General features: G+C 33.9%; 10 protein-coding genes and 2 pseudogenes across 12 annotated transcripts, besides 1 other annotated feature; 9 read left to right on the top strand and 3 right to left on the bottom strand.

The window, feature by feature from the left end:
- Positions 1 to 3,798: 3,798 nt before the first annotated feature.
- Positions 3,799 to 4,041, top strand: TVAGG3_0728020 (serine threonine-protein phosphatase family; the record flags this gene model as incomplete). The annotated part of the gene is made up of 1 exon (XM_051244398.1): positions 3,799 to 4,041. One exon carries the CDS (start codon positions 3,799 to 3,801, stop codon positions 4,039 to 4,041), a length of 243 nt encoding a protein of 80 aa, XP_051090985.1.
- Positions 4,042 to 4,500: 459 nt separating this feature from the next.
- TVAGG3_0728010 (uncharacterized protein) lies at positions 4,501 to 4,892 on the bottom strand (the record flags this gene model as incomplete). Its single annotated transcript, XM_051244397.1, has 1 exon — positions 4,501 to 4,892. A coding segment is annotated over one exon (392 nt), but the record flags the coding sequence as incomplete, so codon positions are not given.
- Positions 4,893 to 5,030: 138 nt separating this feature from the next.
- Positions 5,031 to 17,726: part of a mobile genetic element that runs on past the window's edge.
- On the top strand, positions 7,172 to 7,573 carry TVAGG3_0728000 (uncharacterized protein; the record flags this gene model as incomplete). The annotated part of the gene is made up of 1 exon (XM_051244396.1): positions 7,172 to 7,573. One exon carries the CDS (start codon positions 7,172 to 7,174, stop codon positions 7,571 to 7,573), a length of 402 nt encoding a protein of 133 aa, XP_051090983.1.
- On the top strand, positions 7,767 to 8,351 carry TVAGG3_0727990 (phage tail repeat-like family; the record flags this gene model as incomplete). The annotated part of the gene is made up of 1 exon (XM_051244395.1): positions 7,767 to 8,351. The coding sequence occupies one exon, from the start codon at positions 7,767 to 7,769 to the stop codon at positions 8,349 to 8,351; it is 585 nt and encodes a 194-aa protein (XP_051090982.1).
- Positions 8,525 to 9,100, top strand: TVAGG3_0727980 (uncharacterized protein; the record flags this gene model as incomplete). The annotated part of the gene is made up of 1 exon (XM_051244394.1): positions 8,525 to 9,100. The coding sequence occupies one exon, from the start codon at positions 8,525 to 8,527 to the stop codon at positions 9,098 to 9,100; it is 576 nt and encodes a 191-aa protein (XP_051090981.1).
- On the top strand, positions 9,169 to 9,921 carry TVAGG3_0727970 (uncharacterized protein; the record flags this gene model as incomplete). The annotated part of the gene is made up of 1 exon (XM_051244393.1): positions 9,169 to 9,921. A coding segment is annotated over one exon (753 nt), but the record flags the coding sequence as incomplete, so codon positions are not given.
- On the top strand, positions 10,357 to 11,017 carry TVAGG3_0727960 (annotated as a pseudogene). The gene has a single exon. A coding segment is annotated over exon 1 (661 nt).
- Positions 11,274 to 11,707, top strand: TVAGG3_0727950 (organellar and viral DNA polymerase type B; the record flags this gene model as incomplete). Its single annotated transcript, XM_051244392.1, has 1 exon — positions 11,274 to 11,707. A coding segment is annotated over one exon (434 nt), but the record flags the coding sequence as incomplete, so codon positions are not given.
- TVAGG3_0727940 lies at positions 14,359 to 14,977 on the top strand (annotated as a pseudogene). Its single transcript has one exon. A coding segment is annotated over exon 1 (619 nt).
- On the bottom strand, positions 15,603 to 16,298 carry TVAGG3_0727930 (protein of unknown function, DUF4106 family; the record flags this gene model as incomplete). Its single annotated transcript, XM_051244391.1, has 1 exon — positions 15,603 to 16,298. One exon carries the CDS (start codon positions 16,296 to 16,298, stop codon positions 15,603 to 15,605), a length of 696 nt encoding a protein of 231 aa, XP_051090978.1.
- Positions 16,515 to 16,969, top strand: TVAGG3_0727920 (uncharacterized protein; the record flags this gene model as incomplete). The annotated part of the gene is made up of 1 exon (XM_051244390.1): positions 16,515 to 16,969. A coding segment is annotated over one exon (455 nt), but the record flags the coding sequence as incomplete, so codon positions are not given.
- Positions 17,114 to 17,382, bottom strand: TVAGG3_0727910 (uncharacterized protein; the record flags this gene model as incomplete). The annotated part of the gene is made up of 1 exon (XM_051244389.1): positions 17,114 to 17,382. A coding segment is annotated over one exon (269 nt), but the record flags the coding sequence as incomplete, so codon positions are not given.

Raw genomic sequence — 17,726 nt, 5'->3', positions numbered from 1 at the left:
CAAAATCAATAACAGATAGTCAAAAGTTAAACATAGCATACAGAAGCAAGATAAGTGAAAACGAAAAAGAAACTAAGAATTATGACAGACACACAAAGAAACTCAACTGAGTTAACGGAGAGAATAAAGAGAAAGAAGAACAACTGAAAGAACTAATACGAGGAGTATGCGAAAAAAGTTGTCAGAAAAAGCCACAGAAGTAGCAAAGTGGAACAAAGATGTCATAAATTTTGAACAAAACCATTACTAACTCATATAAAATATTGAGAAGATAAGAGATAAAACAAAACCTGAAGACATATAGGATAGAGATGAGTTATAAAAAAAGAAGTTGAAGCAAATTAAAGTCAGAAAACTTTTACAGTTCAAACAAACCTGAACTCAAATTCATTTGACTTTGAGGGTTATATGCTGTTCCGTCTGCAGCTCCACCATAGCCTGCCATTTTCGCTAAAAGTGCCGCTCTTAACCTCCACTCTGTGCACCAACAACTCGGTTTAAAAGCATAGGATTGCTTGACATTTGTTGCAACATAGTGGGGTCATTCAGCATTTGTTGTTGCAACTGTTGTTGTGGTGTCAGTCTTACTATTGGATGTTTCAATGCTCTCTTCCTCTTACGTATATTCTTACGTAGCTTACGTGGCATTTTAAGTGAAGTTAAAAAGCGGTTTTTGACAGATGTTTTGTTGTGACTTCTTCGTAAAGACTTTGTTGAGATTTCTTCATAAATGTTTTGTCAAGACTTCTTCGTAAAGACTTTGTTAAGACTTCTTCATAAAGACTTTATTGTGACTTCTTCATCGTAATGAGTGTAAATGACCCAAAAATAATGTTTATGTTAGAATGTTAGATCTAACATGTTTCTAACATGTTTTCTAACATGGTCTAAAACATACAAATTCATGAAATTTCATACGGAATTCAATAAAAATAATGTTTATGTTAGAATGTTAGATCTAACCTCTTTTCTAACATGTTTTCTAACATGGTCTAAAACATACAAACTCATGAAATTTCATACGGAATTCAATAAAAATAATGTTTATGTTAGAATGTTAGATCTAACATGTTTTTCTAACATGTTTTCTAACATCGTAGAAAACTCATGATTCATCGTAAATTTTTGTCAAGACTTCTCGTAAAGACTTTGTTGAGATTTCTTCGTAAAGTTCTTCATCGTAAAGACTTTGTAAAGTCTTTCTCATGAACTTTCTTGTCAATGTTTTGTTGAGACTTTGTAAAGTTCTTCATCGTAAAGACTTTGTAAAGAAAGTTCATGAAAATTCATGAGGTTAGAAAAGAGGTGTTAGAAAACGTGTTAGATCTAACATTCTAACATAAACATTATTTTTGTCTGATTTTACGAAGAAGTCTTGACAAAACATTTACGATGAAGAAGTCTTGACAAAACATTTACGATGAAGAAGTCTTGACAAAACATTTACGATGAAATCATGAGTTTTCTACGATGTTAGAAAACATGTTAGAAAACGTGTTAGATCTAACATTCTAACATAAACATTATTTTTGTCTGATTTTACGAAGAAGTCTTGACAAAACATTTACGATGAAATCATGAGTTTTCTACGATGTTAGAAAACATGTTAGAAAACGTGTTAGATCTAACATTCTAACATAAACATTATTTTTGTCTGATTTTACGAAGAAGTCTTGACAAAACATTTACGAAGAAGTCTTGACAAAACATTTACGAAGAAGTCTTGACAAAACATTTACATGAAATCATGAGTTTTCTACGATGTTAGAAAACATGTTAGAAAACGTGTTAGATCTAACATTCTAACATAAACATTATTTTTGTCTGATTTTACGAAGAAGTCTTGACAAAACATTTACGATGAAGAAGTCTTGACAAAGTCTTTACGAAGAAGTCTTGACAAAACATTTACGATGAAGAAGTCTTGACAAAACATTTACGATGAAGAAGTCTTGACAAAACATTTACGAAGAAGTCTTGACAAAACATTTACGAAGAAGTCTTGACAAAACATTTACGATGAAGAAGTCTTGACAAAACATCCTCAGGGCTAGAAGGCACGAAGTGCCTGGAAGCCCCACTACCTTTTTTTTTTTTTTTTTTTTTTTTTTTTTTATATATATATAATTCTATCAGTTCTTAAATATATCTAAACAAATTGTGAGTAACTGCATTAAAAAAAATTCATTGATCTAAATTTGAGATACTGGCGAAAAAAAAAAAAAAAAAAAAAGGCAGTGGGGCTTCCAGGCACTTCGTGCCTTCTAGCCCTGATGTTGATGTTTAGTATAAATGAAGTTTTTATTCGGAGGACTCTTCTTCTTCCTCCATTGCTTCTGGAAGAAGCCTTCTTCTGGGTCGAAAACATTATTATAATGTGTCGCTTTTCACAAATTATATATGTTTTCATGTTTTGTCACTTTTCTGTCACTTTTCAGGGAAAAACATTTTATTATTATATATAAATGAATTTTACAAAACCACCGTTACCGTTCTTTGGAAATAAGAGTAGATGTAAAGATATTATATTGAGAGAACTTAAGAAACTACCGAATGGTCTAACATTTGTAGATTTGTTCGGTGGAAGTTTCTATATATCCCATTTGTGCCATATAATATTCCCAGACTCAAAGATTATATGCAATGACTTCGACAACTATATGGACCGTCTCAAACATATTCCAGACACAAACAAAATATTGAGTGAGTTAAAAGAAAAGATTCAGATAGGTAAGATGGAACGTATACCATTAGATAAGAAAAATATTGTGAGAGAGGTTTTGAAAAAAGCAGAATATATAGACTGGGATAGTATATTCTGCTAGACTATTATATAGTGGTGCTATAAGAGTTCATGACATTGAAACACTTATGTCAAAAGTTTTATATCTTAACTATACAAATGTTTTCAAAAGAGGACATAGAAAAATATATTGAGGGTATAGAGTTTGTGAATGTCATTGACAGATTTGTATGAAAAATATAAAGACAAGGAAATGTTTCTTTATAGTGGACCCGCCGTTCTATAACACATGGATTTTCAATACCAAGTAGACTGGACTTTGAGAGACTCTTTAGAACTTTAGACGTTTTACATAACTGTCCATGCTTTTACTTTACATCCGATAAAAGTGGTTTGGAAACCGTTATGAGATGGTTAGAGGACATACATGACTATGAGTTTATATATGACAAGATAGAATATGAGAGAGGTCCATAAACTGGAGAAAGTGTCACAATAAAGAAATTTTATTAGTAAGTAAATGTGGTTTGAAATAGGACTACTTGTTTTAGGTTTTTTCCATTGTGTCATTTATTTATTTGACGTGGCAGAAAAGTACAGAGAATATGAAGATGAACCAATGCCTGCAAATGTTCAGTATATGTACTCGTAAGAGATATTTTTATCTAATATTAAATGGACGCACAGAACTTAGCGAATGCACAGCAACCTGGACAACCAAACCCAGAGAATATTCCAAATGAAGTTAGAATACAAACTGCAATGGCAAACTATGTCAAGTGCCAACAGATGTACAAATGCAAACTGCCATGTCAAATGACGCTGCGTTAGGTTTGCCACCATGGTATGCAAATATGAGATGGAAAGAGTTTTATACAAACCCTGAAGTGGGATATAAACAACTCTATGCAGATGACGCGAACACAGGAGTTGACCCAGAGTATGTTTTCTACCAGAGGAGAAACAGAATGTATGAGCTCCAGTTAAAGAATGCTATGGAACTCAACAGGAAACGTAAGAGACTAGGTGGACATTAGATTTTTACATATAGTAAAATGGGTTTCTTCAGTAGTATTGGAAACTTCTTCAGAAGAGTTGGAAGAGGTATATGGAATGGAATAAAATCTGTCGGAAGAGGAATTTGGAACGGTGTCAAAAATATTGGTAAAAGAGTAGGTCAGTTTGTTGGTATTATACCTAAAGACCCTGAACCAGAAGAACAAGCTCCTGTTATACAACAGCCTGAACCTGCACCACAGTCTAGTTGGCAACCAAATCCAACACCTCAACCATATTAAAATTATATTTTTACCGTTCGATAGTAGTTGTATATGAAACTAAGTTCTAAGTAAAACGCATGGTATAATGGAACTATTCTCTTTCTTCCATCTGTAGTAAACCATACTTGAAAGTCTGAAATACTTCCACTCGGTGGTTCATATAGCTTTGTAGGTTTTTCGTAAAAGTCATTTGCCAAGCATAAAAAAGAGTTTTGTGCACCAGAAAATGAAGCATGAACTATAATAGCATCTGAGTCGAAAACATTTTCATATGTTCCATTAGGGTTTTCGACTTCATAAAAGTCCGGTGTACTGGATATTCTGCAGGCTGATTTAACATCCTCAAAAATCTATACCATGCCAAGTTGTTATATTTTGTAGAAATATAAACGTCTTCTCCAAGGTCTTCTATTCTATTGATTTTAACAGTTGCATTTTTCCTGTCATATAAAAATATCGAGATGGTACTCTCCTTCGTCAATGTTGTACTGTTTTGCATATTCGAGATAGATATCGTTTATTTTTTCTTGAAAAGCTTGAAGAGTTGTTTCTAAGTTTACAAGCAAACTAACTTGTAAAAGTTTTCCCTGTTCAAATTTCTCATACGTATGTTTTTCTTTGTTATAGTATCGAATTTCAAAAGCGACCGTAAATGGGAAACCATGTATGGCTTCTGAAATGAACTTCATTCTACGAAAGCCAATAGCTTTTGTGACGGATGGGTCTCTTAACCATCTCAATGGGTAGTCAAAACGATAGCCTTCATGCTTTACGGTCTCTGTCTCAAACTTTTGACCGACATTCGTAAAAAGTTCATCTAATGGTTTAGTTGTAGCAACTCTTGAATTTTCTTTTTCTATTGAAAGCATATTTTATCTAGAATAAAAATGTCGAAAGAAACAGCGTCTATGAGAGAAATACAACACAACCGACAACTCATTTTGCAAGCTCTAAATAAGAACACAACAAACTTTTCAAACTATTCTAAGATATCTGAGTCATTGAAAGAAGGAAACTTAAAACTGACGATAAACCCAATGACAGATGAGTTTCTGTTTCAAGACAGTAAGAACCATACTGTCTGTGTAAATCCAACAAAAGGAACTTTAAACGAGAAGCCTATAAAAGAACTTCTTTTGAAAGCAGATGTTGACAACAAAGCTGACAAAGAGTATGTCATTGAAAAAGTTCAAGAAGAACATGACAGAGCAGATGCAACATATGCAACGAAAGAGGATGTTGAAAAGAAAGCAGATAAAACATATGTTAACGATGAGTTAGCATGTGTGGCTAGTGCATTAGATAAGAAGGCAGATAAGGAATATGTGGATGAAAAAGACAATGAAATTAAAGAAAGGGTTGAATGGTACCATGAACGGACTTCAAAGATTTTAAAAACTAAAGCCGATACAGGATGGGTTTCAGGGTGTTTAGACCTTAAAGCCGACAAAGAAACTGTAGATATGTTGACACAAACGGTTTCAAGTCATACCAGAGGTTTAATGGAAGATGGACAACAGTTGAAAGAGCTTGAGAAAGGTGTTACAGAGTTAAGGAATACAAAAGCAGACTCGACATGGATAAAAGGATATGTAGATGCAACAAAAGAACGTATTTTCGCATGGACAGAAGGAACATACCCACAAAAATATCATAGACATAGCATCTCTGACGTAAATGAACTTGAAGAAAAGTTATATAAAAAAGCAGACAAAACAGAGCTTCAAACATTAAAGACAGAAATACTTCAAACAGTATATCCTATAGGTTCTATTTATACGTCAATGAACTCTACCAGACCAGAAGTAGTACTTGGTTTTGGAACTTGGACTCAAATAGTCGACAGGTTTTTGTATTGTGCAAACTCTTCAAAGGAAACAGGTGGAAGTAAAACGATTTCAGGTGAAAATTTACCTGCACACAGTCACTACATAGATTTAAGTACATCTCAAGCAGGTTGGCATAAGCATAGATATTGGGATTGGTCAGGAATGACAAAAGGTAAAGGATATGATGTTAAAGACAACGTTAAGTTTGCTATAAATTGTTACTGGAGTGACACTCAGGGAGATGGAAACCATACACATAACGTTTCAGGATATACGCAAACAACGGGACAAAGTAAAGACTACATGCCACCTTACATGACAGTTTACGCATGGTATAGAAATGCTTAGTCGTCATTTTCAACTTCTTTAGCATATTCGTCAGGAGTTGTCTTATATTTGTTAGGAACTGTTTTTGAAAGTATACCACCTTGAACTTTGACAAGTTTGAAACGAGGTCTGACAATAGTAGTTTTATCTTCTGCTTGCAGTCTGTACATTTTGCCATGTTTGCCTAAAACTTCATAATATTCTCTTGTATACTTTCTTCTATTTTTACGAACACGAATGTGAGTACCTGTCGAGTTCCCATTGTTGTCATAGTCAATAGTATTTTCATATGGGTCGCGTTTAGGTATTTCTATTTTTACTTTGTCGCCTTTCTGAAGTTTGAAGCCCGGCATTCTTTCTTGTTTGTCTCTTTTGACTAAACTATTAAATATATAGTCTTTCTCTAAGTCAGGGTTGTTTTTCATTTCTTCGGGGGAGTGGTTTCCCAAACCTTTTTGTTTACGGCTATTGTAAATATTTAAAACTTGTCTCATCTTTGCCATGGAGAAGTGTCTATACTTGTCGTCATATGACATTTCATCTACCTCACCACCTTGTGGTTGGTTTAAGTCTCTTAACATTTTTATACAACCGTCAATGACACCAAGAGCAGAATGGTTTTGGTCGACAATGAAATATTGGTTTACATTTTTTGAACGCAGATAGTTTTTAATATCGTCTGATTTGAAAGAACTTTCATAGTCAGATGTCAGTTTTGTTGGATGGTATTTGTCAACGAATATTGTCAAAGCAGTTTTCACATCTAAAATATTTTGGACCATAATGGTATGGCTTCACAGTATCTTGTGTTTTGACCAACAAATATTAGCCAGTATGGTGGTCCATCTGTTCTAACTCTCGGAATGTTTTCCAAGATATCCATAAACCAAGCATTTGGTGTTGAACTAAAGATTTTTACCATGAGTGCTTTCTTTGTTGCCTTGGAAACATAGGGGTCCTTGTTTGAATTCGTCATTTTTAACCCATAAGAAATGGGTTTATTTGGCGCATTAGCAGGAGTTGCATCCAGATTTTTACCCGCAGTGGGAACAATAGCTAGAGGTGCATTTGGAATTGGAAGGAAGATTTTGAGTACATTAGGTATACTTAAAGAGAAAGCACAACCTATTATACAAACTGTACAGAAAGGTTGGGAGGTAGCACGAGATGCAGCAAATCTTATTCCAAATCCTGAAACAAGAGGAAAAGTTCAAGGATGGATGGACAATGTAGGAAGACAAGCAGGAAACTACTATAACAAAGCAAATGACTACTATAACCAAGCAGGGCACTATATGGACCAAGGTGAAAGATTCTTTAACAGAGGATATAACCATGCACAACAATGGGTAAACAACAACCAACCGCAACCACCTCAAACGTGGGGAATGTAAATTTTTTTACTGAGATGAAATGAACAATACAGCATTGAGACAAATGGGTTCAAGATGGATTTGTCGACTTCCAGCAGTTACACAACCACGTGTTTGTCAAGTCCTCCTATACCTCAGGAAGTTTTAGACCGACTTAAAAAACCTAAACAACCAGTTGAAAACAAAACAAACTAAAATTTTTTACTGAGATGAAATGACCGAAGAAGTTGAAACGGTAGATTTGACACCACAAACAAAAAGTTCAGAACCATTGTCAAAACCTGTCAAAGAACTTACAGATGAAGAGAAAAATTCAATAATAGAAAGTGCCAGGTCTGGAAATACAAACCCTAACTATAAAGTCACTTTTCATAGAAATGGAACGGCTAGTATCTCAAAAAAGAAACAGACTCTCACAAATAAAATATTGAAGTCTGAAGGAGCTTTCGAGACAACAGATGGGAAGGTATTCTTCACTGACCAACAGTTCATTATAGAACATCTCATTGACTTAGAGTCAAAATATTCTAAACTTTACAACAAACACAAAAAGTTGAAAGGAAAACAAAAACAAATGGCATATGATATTTATGAAGATGTTGACGACACAACCATACCTGCAAGTGAGGTAAAGTCAGATGAACCGAAAAGTGACGAAAAACCGATAGAAGAAGAAAAACCAAAAACTGAAGATAAACCAAAACCAAAGTTTAGTTTCCAAACTAAACCAAGTCAACCTTCATTAGCTGGTATGGGTTGGCGTCAAAGACTTTTGGTAGCTGGTGGCTATGTTAAGTAAAGTAAAAACATTTTTTTATTTTTATAAAAATGCCCCCATATAGAATGGATAGAAAATCTGCTAGAATAAAAGCAGAGTTAGAAAGATATGGTTGGAAAGTTTCAAAGAAGTTTAAATATAGGAAGGGAAGACCCATAAAAGTCTATGACAAACTGGCTGGTCTGACCTACGAAATGGACCTTGAAACAGCACGCGCCAATTATCCAAACAGACTAGAGAGGTTAGAAGAAGAACGTCTTATGAACTTGCCTTTCAATGTTAGTGAGCCTCAAGTTGAAGGACACGACGGCTTTGCCAGATTCTACTGGAAACATGACGAACAATTGCATCCTTTGAGAAGGAAAAAAGGAAAAGGTGAAGACGCACATGCTCCCATGGAAAGAACAAGATATGCATATGAAAAGTATCGTGAGGTTAGAAGTAAAATTACATCTGGTCGAACCTTTACAGTAAATTTTGAAGAAGGAAAGAACAAAGAAGGCTTCATGGGTGTACTTGCTGCCATACAAGATGGAAATAAGAAAGGATACAATCTCAGACTAACCGTAACAGATTTAGATGGTCATATTTACTATGCACATGGCAATGTCACAACAGCTGCAATGCTTCTTGACGCTTTCAAGACTACAAAGAGAGAACAAATGGTTGACTCCGACTCAGACATTTTGAATGCAATTGAAGGAATTGTAAGCGTGAAGTTCGAATGGTACCAACATAACCCTCAAGCAGTCAGACAACATGTTTGTTAGATGAGAAATATGAAATGGCATACCATTTTAAAACATTTTTTAAAACAGTATATTTTTACATATATTAAATGTTTCAGGTTGAAAAACAAAGAACAAAAGTAGCAGATACAAAACCGTTAGACTATATCTTCACAAATGCCGGTAGGACTATATCAGATGAAGAAATTTCATCCGGAGCTTACAGGTTCGACTATCCAATTCGTTGGCTTCAAAGTCCTTCAGATGCAAAGGCAATAGGATTTAGAAGAGTTTTGTTTTCAAATAGAACGAACGCCTTCATGTTCGCAGTATATTTTCATGGTCAGTATAAAGGTTCTGATGGTCTAATAGAAAAATTTGACGAAATGAAAATCTTTACAATTCGTTCAGACGAAAGTCTTGAGAAAACTCTAAATGACTTCCAAACTCAAATAAACAAATACTACTGGGAATTTCAAGAAAAATACCACTCTTTACTAAATGGAACATACTATCTGAAACTAGAATATAACAAGATGAACTCCACAGTTTCATTTCAAAAGATTGAAATTAACCCTCCAAGAGATACAGAGTTTTTATATTGGGGAGTAGACAAACGTTCTTGGGCACAATTTCTTCGGTTACTAAACCAGAACGAACCATTACCACCTGACGGTCCGTTTAAATTTATACGCCCACCAACAGATTTGACAGTTTATAGAAATGTGTTTGACCCTCAAAATGTCATGTGTCATGCAAGTTTCAGTTCAAGCAACAACAGTTTTCTATGTATCGGTAAGGACTTTTATGACTTTGCTTCTAAATTCTACGAACCACCTAGTAACAGTTTCTCTGACTTTCAAGTTTGGTTCACAACAAACGGTGTGCAGCATATTATTCCACTGTACTATGACTTTTATCTCGAATTGTCTTTCATATACAACTACGGAAAAGTGCTGAAAAAGTATTGAAAAATGAGTTTTGGTTAGATGTTTTTTAGGTGTGCCTATGTGCCTATGTGCCTCGGTCATTTTAACTTCTTTTAAAAAGTGTGACAACACGACATTTTGACAACATCGTAGAAAACACGCAAAACTCTTGAATTTTGTATAAAAAAAGCAACCCGCGGAATTCCGCGGGTTGGTATATTCTTCACAAAATGCTTGTTTTGAGGTTAAGCCACAAACGAATGTCCGACGGTTAAGCCACAAACGAATGTCCGACGGTTAAGCCACAAACGGATGTCCGACGGTTAAGCCACTTAAAAATATTTTTTATTTTTATTGTAAGAACTGAAAATGACAGTCGAAGCAAAAACGTTCACGAACAAATCTAATGGCGAAACATTCACAAAAGGCACTTACAACGGTATTGAAGTCTTACGTAGAGACAAGGATGGTTATATAAATGTAACAAAGATATGTCAGCAGTTTGGGAAAGACTTTAGAAGGTTGTTGGAAAATAAGTCCTGGGAAGAGTATTTTAAGGCATTTTGTGAAGAATATACCAACCCGCGGAAAACGGCGGGTTGCTTTTTATACAAACTTCAAGCAGGAATTCCGGATGAAATCAAACAGGTTAGAGGAATGTATGTAGACCCAAGACTTGTAAACTATATAGCAATGTGGGCTTCTCCAAAATATTGTATAGCAGTTGGAAAAATTATGGACTCCATAGACAAGAAAGTTCATGAGAAGTTAGATGAAGAAGAACTTGAAGATACAGTAGAGAATGCAAAACCTTTGTTTGAAGAAGAAGTTAGAAAAATGCATGAAAAACAAATAGAACATGAACGTGAGATATGTTCTGGTTATAGAGACTCGCCATACGAACTAGACCAATGGGAACAAGAAGATTTAAAGAGAATTTAGAGAATATGAACTCGCTAAGATAACATTAGAAGCTGCAGAAAAGAAGTTAAAAGTTTGGGGTCGTTTTGTACAAAAATATTGTGAGTAAATGACCCAAAAATATATTTTAGGGTAGAAGGTTAGATCTAACCTGTCTTCTACCCTCTTTTCTACCCTCTTGAATTTTCATGACTTCTTCGTAAATGTTTTGTCAAGACTTCTTCATAAATGTTTTGTCATGATTTCATCGTAAATGTTTTGTCAAGACTTCTTCGTACATGTTTTCTAACCTCATGAATTTTCCCGAAATAAAAAATAAAGTTAGTTTTTTTAAAAAAATATTTTTTTATTTTTATTGTAAGAACATGTTAGCAACAACAGCACCAAACTCTTTAGTCATGAACCCAACTTCAATGTTAGTAGAGATGAAAAGCTTCATTCCTTCTTCATATACTTTCGAAACAGAAATCCAGAAGATAAAGCAAGAACTTCTCCAAGGAGATTTAGACTGTAGTGCAAAAGATGAAACAAATGAACAGTATCTTTATGAAATGCAGGATATTATTGACCATTTACCTAAACTTCCTGAAATCCAACAACAAAAGCTTACTATTCCAGAATTCGATGAAATAGAAGTCAAAGCAACTGACTCAGTAGAAATAAAGAAGTTCATACGTAAGGTAAACTATGAGTTTCTTGGATTTCATTGCAACCACAAAGTCATGGACAAAGATTGCGATATGGTATATAAGAACATCTCTGACATATACAAATCTGGGGAGTTTAAGACCTACGACAACTTTGTTTCGTTAGTTGCAAAATGTGTTTGGGAAATAAGAGATAAAGATAGAAGAGGTAAGGTATGGAATGAACAAATAAGACCCGCTATGTTTGAGTTAAAGAAAACCATTGACGCCTTAGTTGTTTTAGCAGGTAAGGTTTCAGAATATAACGCAAAAATGAACCCGCAATGTTCTAAATGTAAAGCAGCAATTAGGAAATATAACTACTCCGTCAAAGAGATAGAAAGAATGCGAAACGACTATGCAGACTTAAAGAAAGAAGCAGAAAAGCCAGCAGAAGATAAAATGGATATGTTAGAATTTCTGAACAAAACTATCCAACAGCAGAAGATTTCCTTCTATCTGACGTCAAGAAGAAATATAAAGAAACCTTCGGTATCGTTAAAACATTCGATGTACTAAAAGAAGAAATTGAAGCTACGAAATTGTTTAGAATTTCACGAATTCACAATGTTTACCATGTAAAACGCTTATAAAATAACTGGGGTAGAAATGAGGGTAGAAAACAGGTTATATCTACCCTTCTACCCTAAAATATATTTTTATTGAATTCAGCAACAAAATTCTGAGTAAAATGGCATATGGAACACATACTTTTTTCAGTAAGGACATATGGGGTAGAAATGAGGGTAGAAAACAGGTTATATCTACCCTTCTACCCTAAAATATATTTTTGCTGAAAAATGACCAAATTTCATGAATTTCCTTAAGATAGAAAATAAAAGCTAGTTTTTTTAAAATATTTTTTTTTATTTTGTATGTAAGAACAGGAAATGTCAAACACTGAGTTTGAAACAGTTAGAAAGATAGACAATGACACCAAAATGGTTAGAATTGGTGATTTAAACGTAAGATACTCAAAGAAATACAAAAAATATTCTTTGTCAGACATTTTAACACCATCTGGAAAGAGAGCAAAGGACTGGGTTAGAAATGCTTCTAGTCAGAAAATTTTGACAAGAAATCCTGAGCTTTTGATATCGGTAAGATTTCATGGAACTACAGCATATCTTATAGACAAAAGTCTTATACCACTAGTTTTGTTCTGGATTGACCCAGTTGTTGGATATAATTTCATAACATATGGTTCATTCGATACTGAACGTTGCAGTGAAGGCTTACTTTATATCGTTCAGAAACCGAAGGACTTCAATACAAAGAGATATAAGATAGGAAGAACATTTAATATAACTAAAAGATATGACAGTACAGTCAATAGAGTTAAGGTTGTGTTTGTAAATGATATGAGAGCTGCTGAAAAGAACTGCTTGAAGTTTTTGAGAAAATGTATGGTGCTCCCACGAAAGGTAAGAAACGTTTGAAGTAGATGAGATAGATAGTGCTATAAAATTATTTGACGAAGTTGCTGAAAAATACATGTAAAGCGTTTATTTTTCGCTTGACTTCAGATGGCTCAGGTAGTTCCTAACTAGCTCATTTATCTCTATAAGGTAGATTGCCTCATCTGCTGGGTCTATGTCGGTCATTGTTTCAAGACAAGTCTTTTACTTTTTCAAGACAAGTCTTTTACTTTTTCAAGACAAGTCTTTTACTTTTTCAAGACAAGTCTTTACTTTTTCAAGACAAGTCTTTTACTTTTTCAAGACAAGTCTTTTACTTTTTCAAGACAAGTCTTTTACTTTTTCAAGACAAGTCTTTTACTTTTTCAAGACAAGTCTTTTACTTTTTTCAAGACAAGTCTTTACTTTTTCAAGACAAGTCTTTTACTTTTTCAAGACAAGTCTTTTACTTTTTCAAGACAAGTCTTTTACTTTTTCAAGACAAGTCTTTTACTTTTTCAAGACAAGTCTTTTACTTTTTCAAGACAAGTCTTTTACTTTTTCAAAGACAAGTCTTTTACTTTTTCAAGACAAGTCTTTTACTTTTTCAAGACAAGTCTTTTACTTTTTCAAGACAAGTCTTTTACTTTTTCAAGACAAGTCTTTTACTTTTTCAAGACAAGTCTTTTACTTTTTCAAGACAAGTCTTTTACTTTTTCAAGACAAGTCTTTTTACTTTTTCAAGACAAGTCTTTTACTTTTTCAAGACAAGTCTTTGACTTTTTCAAGAAATTTTTTGGTGTCAAGTTCTCAAATTTGAGAACAGTGGTCTTGATTTCAGACGATACCCGTACTTTTTTCAAGACAAGTCTTTTACTTTTTCAAGACAAGTCTTTTACTTTTTCAAGACAAGTCTTTTACTTTTTCAAGACAAGTCTTTTACTTTTTCAAGACAAGTCTTTTTACTTTTTCAAGACAATGTCCGACGTCAGTCAGTAAATTTTATCGTCCAACCTTACAAATGTAAACTTATATAGTTCTATTTTCTTCACTAGGGTCTAACACCAAAGTAGCCTTACAAATGTAAACTTATATCGTTCTATTTTCTTCACTAGGGTCTAACACCAAAGTAACCTATGTACATGAAATTTCACTGCATAAAAGGAAAAAACCTGCGCGAATCGGGATTTGAACCGAGGTCTTCGACGCCTGTAGCGAGGTAGCCCATACCACTGAGCTATGAGCCGCTTGCATATTTTTAAGTAAAATATAGTATATTTGTCATATAGTGAAGGATGACCAAACTTAAAAAAAATAAAGTTAGTTTTATTTTTATTTATTTTTTTATTTTGTATGTAAAGACAGTAATGTCAACAACAGAGAACACAACAACAGTTATAGTCCATGAAGCTATAAATGAAGAATATGAGTACATACAGTTTAACAAACAACTCCGTCTCATTCGTTCGGTCAAAGACGATATGTACCAAATGCAAAGTATTTTGAATGCTCTTCGTTCTACAAAGCAAGCATACCATTGGTTTGAAAACCAACAGACAAAAGAACTTTTAGAAGAATTTCCTCATATGTTTGCGACCCTCGGAAAACCGAGGGTCGAGATTTCCGTACGAAAATCGTCAAATTTGCCAAATGGTTTGAGAGGTTGGTATGTACATAGACTTCTTGTAAATGCTGTTGCAATGTGGGCTTCACCTCGCTATGCTTGTTATATTTCATGATGTTAGATGAAATTCATAGACAAGAACGTGAAGAGATGGAAAACAAGCTTGAAGCAAAAGACAAAAACATACAGAAAAGAATACCACGTTCGGTACCAAAAGGAAAGGAAAAGAACTATAAGTATATGATTTACACTGAAGAGATGGAAAATGAAGAAGACAGAGATATGGTTATGTTGCATTTAGTCAGAAGAAACAACAAAAGCTTTTACGACCTTGCTAAGATTTACAAATCTGACAGAAATTGGTTCTATCGCGAAAACTTACCGATTTCAATGACCCCAAATGAAGATGTGAAACAAATAGTTCAAGATACGTTACCTCAAACACACTATGATATTAAAGGTTGTACAATACTTACCTTCAAAGAAGATTTGCCATTGTTAAAGGAAAAAATAACAGAGTATTTTGACAACTTCAAACAAGCAGAGTAAATGAACCATTTATTTTTGGTCTTGACTTCAGATGGCTCAGGTAGCTCTAGATGGTAAATTGTCTTGTCAAATCCTTCTGGCATTCCGAGTCCTTCCTTCCAACATTCCAAGTCCTTCCTTCCAACAAGAAAAAAATTTCCTGACAACTGGAAAAAAATTTCCTGACAACTGGAAAAAAATTTCCTGTTGTTCGTCCGTAAACCATTCAAATTTTCGAAAATTGAGAACTTTTTGGTCGAACTTCAGAAAAAGTTTTTCCTTCCGACAGAAAAAGTTTTTCCTTCCGACAGGAAAAAAATTTCTTGACAACTGGAAGAACTCTTCCTTCCGACAGGACACAAACGAATGTCCGACGTACCACCAACCGAGTCCATTCCAAAGCCAGAAGAACCGACAGCCCCAGCACCACAACAGACTAAGACTAAACACTTACATTTTTCAAGCTTGAATTTTTACAATTTGAACTTTGTTTGCGTAGATATGAATTCTGAAAGAAGTATGAGGGTCTTGTATGACTTTGTACTTCTCCCATAGTTCATATCTGTCAAACTTACCTGCCATGGACTCTTTCATAAGTTCCATGAAATCGTCTTCGGACAATCCGGGGAAAAGTACAATGTCAGTAAGTATTCTCTTTACATCCTTACTTAAACTCTTTGCTGTCTGTACACAAATGACAACTGAAATGTTAAAGTGTCTGAGCTTCTTGAGAATTCGACACATGTCTTGTTCTCTGTTCTTTAACAAAGGATGAGAAGCAAAGTCATCTAAGATAAGAAGACATCTATGAGGGTAAGTCTTCCAATCGTAAGATTGCAATTTCTTCGAAATGTATTCTATCTCTTTCTGTTTGTTTCTGAAGTGTTTCTTCTCTAATATTCTCTGCATTTCCTCATTTGGGTCTTTAAACTTAGAATTGACATACTCATTTATAGCATTGTACTTCAAAACTCTTCTTTGGTACTTCTTTATCCAATCCAACAACTCAGAGTCTTTTATACATACTAACTTAGACTTTTTTATAATATCTTTGAACGAATTGACGGTTTGGTCAAATTGACCAGAAGTACTACAAATGACAACTAACTCATAGAATGGGTTCTTCTCATCTAGTTCTTGTTGTTGTGCAGCCATTTTAAGATAAGTGAAAGTCTTACCCGACCCAGGTGGTGCGATTAGACCTGTTATACCATTCTGAGCAAATAGGAACTTGTCATGTATGGGTTTTATCTGAGCATTTTCTAACTTCCTCTTGTTCTTGTTTAAAACATTCTCAAATTTTTTGTCAATGTCAGCAAACTTTTTTTCTAACATATTTTTAGAAAAATTAAAAATTTTATCTTTTTGAAAATGTCTAGCGATTTCGCTATCTATATTCGAGACAAGCTTTTCGACAGCAAAACATCTGTCGACCATAAAATCTTACATAGTGTAAACAAGAAAGGTGAATTTGTTCTAAAGTTCTGTTTCTGGGAATATGACAAGAACCATAAAACATTAGGCAGAGAAGTCTTTAAGTTTGTCAATGACAGACTTGTTGACAGAGATGACGCCGATTGGAAAGATGAAGTCCAACAAAAGTTCTTAGAATGCAAAGAAGGCACATGCGCTGTTCTTGAAGATGAAATAGAAAACAGAATAGAAGAGCTATTAAAGGACAAAGAACTTTTACATAAATATGGTTCTGAGAAATTTGACATAACTCCACCAGAAAAGAAGAAGAAGAGAGAAAAGAAAGAAAAGAAAGAAAAGAAAGTAGAAGAGAAGAAAGAACCAGAGCCAGAGCCAGAGAAAAAGAAATTTGACATGTAAAAATAAAATTTTATTTTTAGAACATTTCTGGGTCAATGTCAATGTTCTCTTCCTCTTTAGGAGTAAACACTGGTTTAGACTCTAAAATCTTTTTACCCAATTTACCTTGAACTTCAACTATCTTAGACTCATAATATTCATAGTCGTCTGCTTTCTTTGGTTCATAAGGTATAACAAGTTTGTATGCTTTGCCTTCTTTAAGGTTTGAGAACCTTCTGTCAAAATTTTCTTTGACTGCTAACAAACCTTCTATGTCTAAGTCTTCAAATTTCGCACCATTTTTAGTCACAATAGCAAACTTAACTGGTTCGATGTTCCAAACTTTGTCAAATGTAGACTTTTCAAAATGGTAGAAGTAAACATTCAAATAAGCGAATGGGTCTAGTTCTTCTTTAAGTCCTGACATATATTTGTTGACTGAAATATATTTCGTCATCTTTTCTATCGGATAAAAAAATATTTTTTTTAAAATTTACTCATAAAAATTATTTCTTTCTATATTTGCCATTCCGAACTTCGAAAAGATGTTTTATACCAGCATAGAATTTTTCTCTAGAGCTTAGTCTTATATCGTTTTCATGACAATATTTTCTATATTCTTCATATAAAGCCTTTTTTTCATACATTTCATAAGGACAATCTAACCAGAATAGCGCATATCTATTTTCGTTATCTAGGTCTTTTCCAACAAACTCAGCGTACATTTCAAATAAAATAAAAAAATATTTTTTAAAAATTTACTCAGAAAAA

Source organism: Trichomonas vaginalis, chromosome III, assembly GCF_026262505.1.
Source record: "Trichomonas vaginalis G3 chromosome III, whole genome shotgun sequence".
NCBI lineage: Eukaryota > Parabasalia > Trichomonadida > Trichomonadidae > Trichomonas > Trichomonas vaginalis.
Note: the sequence above shows the minus strand (reverse complement) of the source record. Positions and strands in the feature narration are given on the sequence as shown.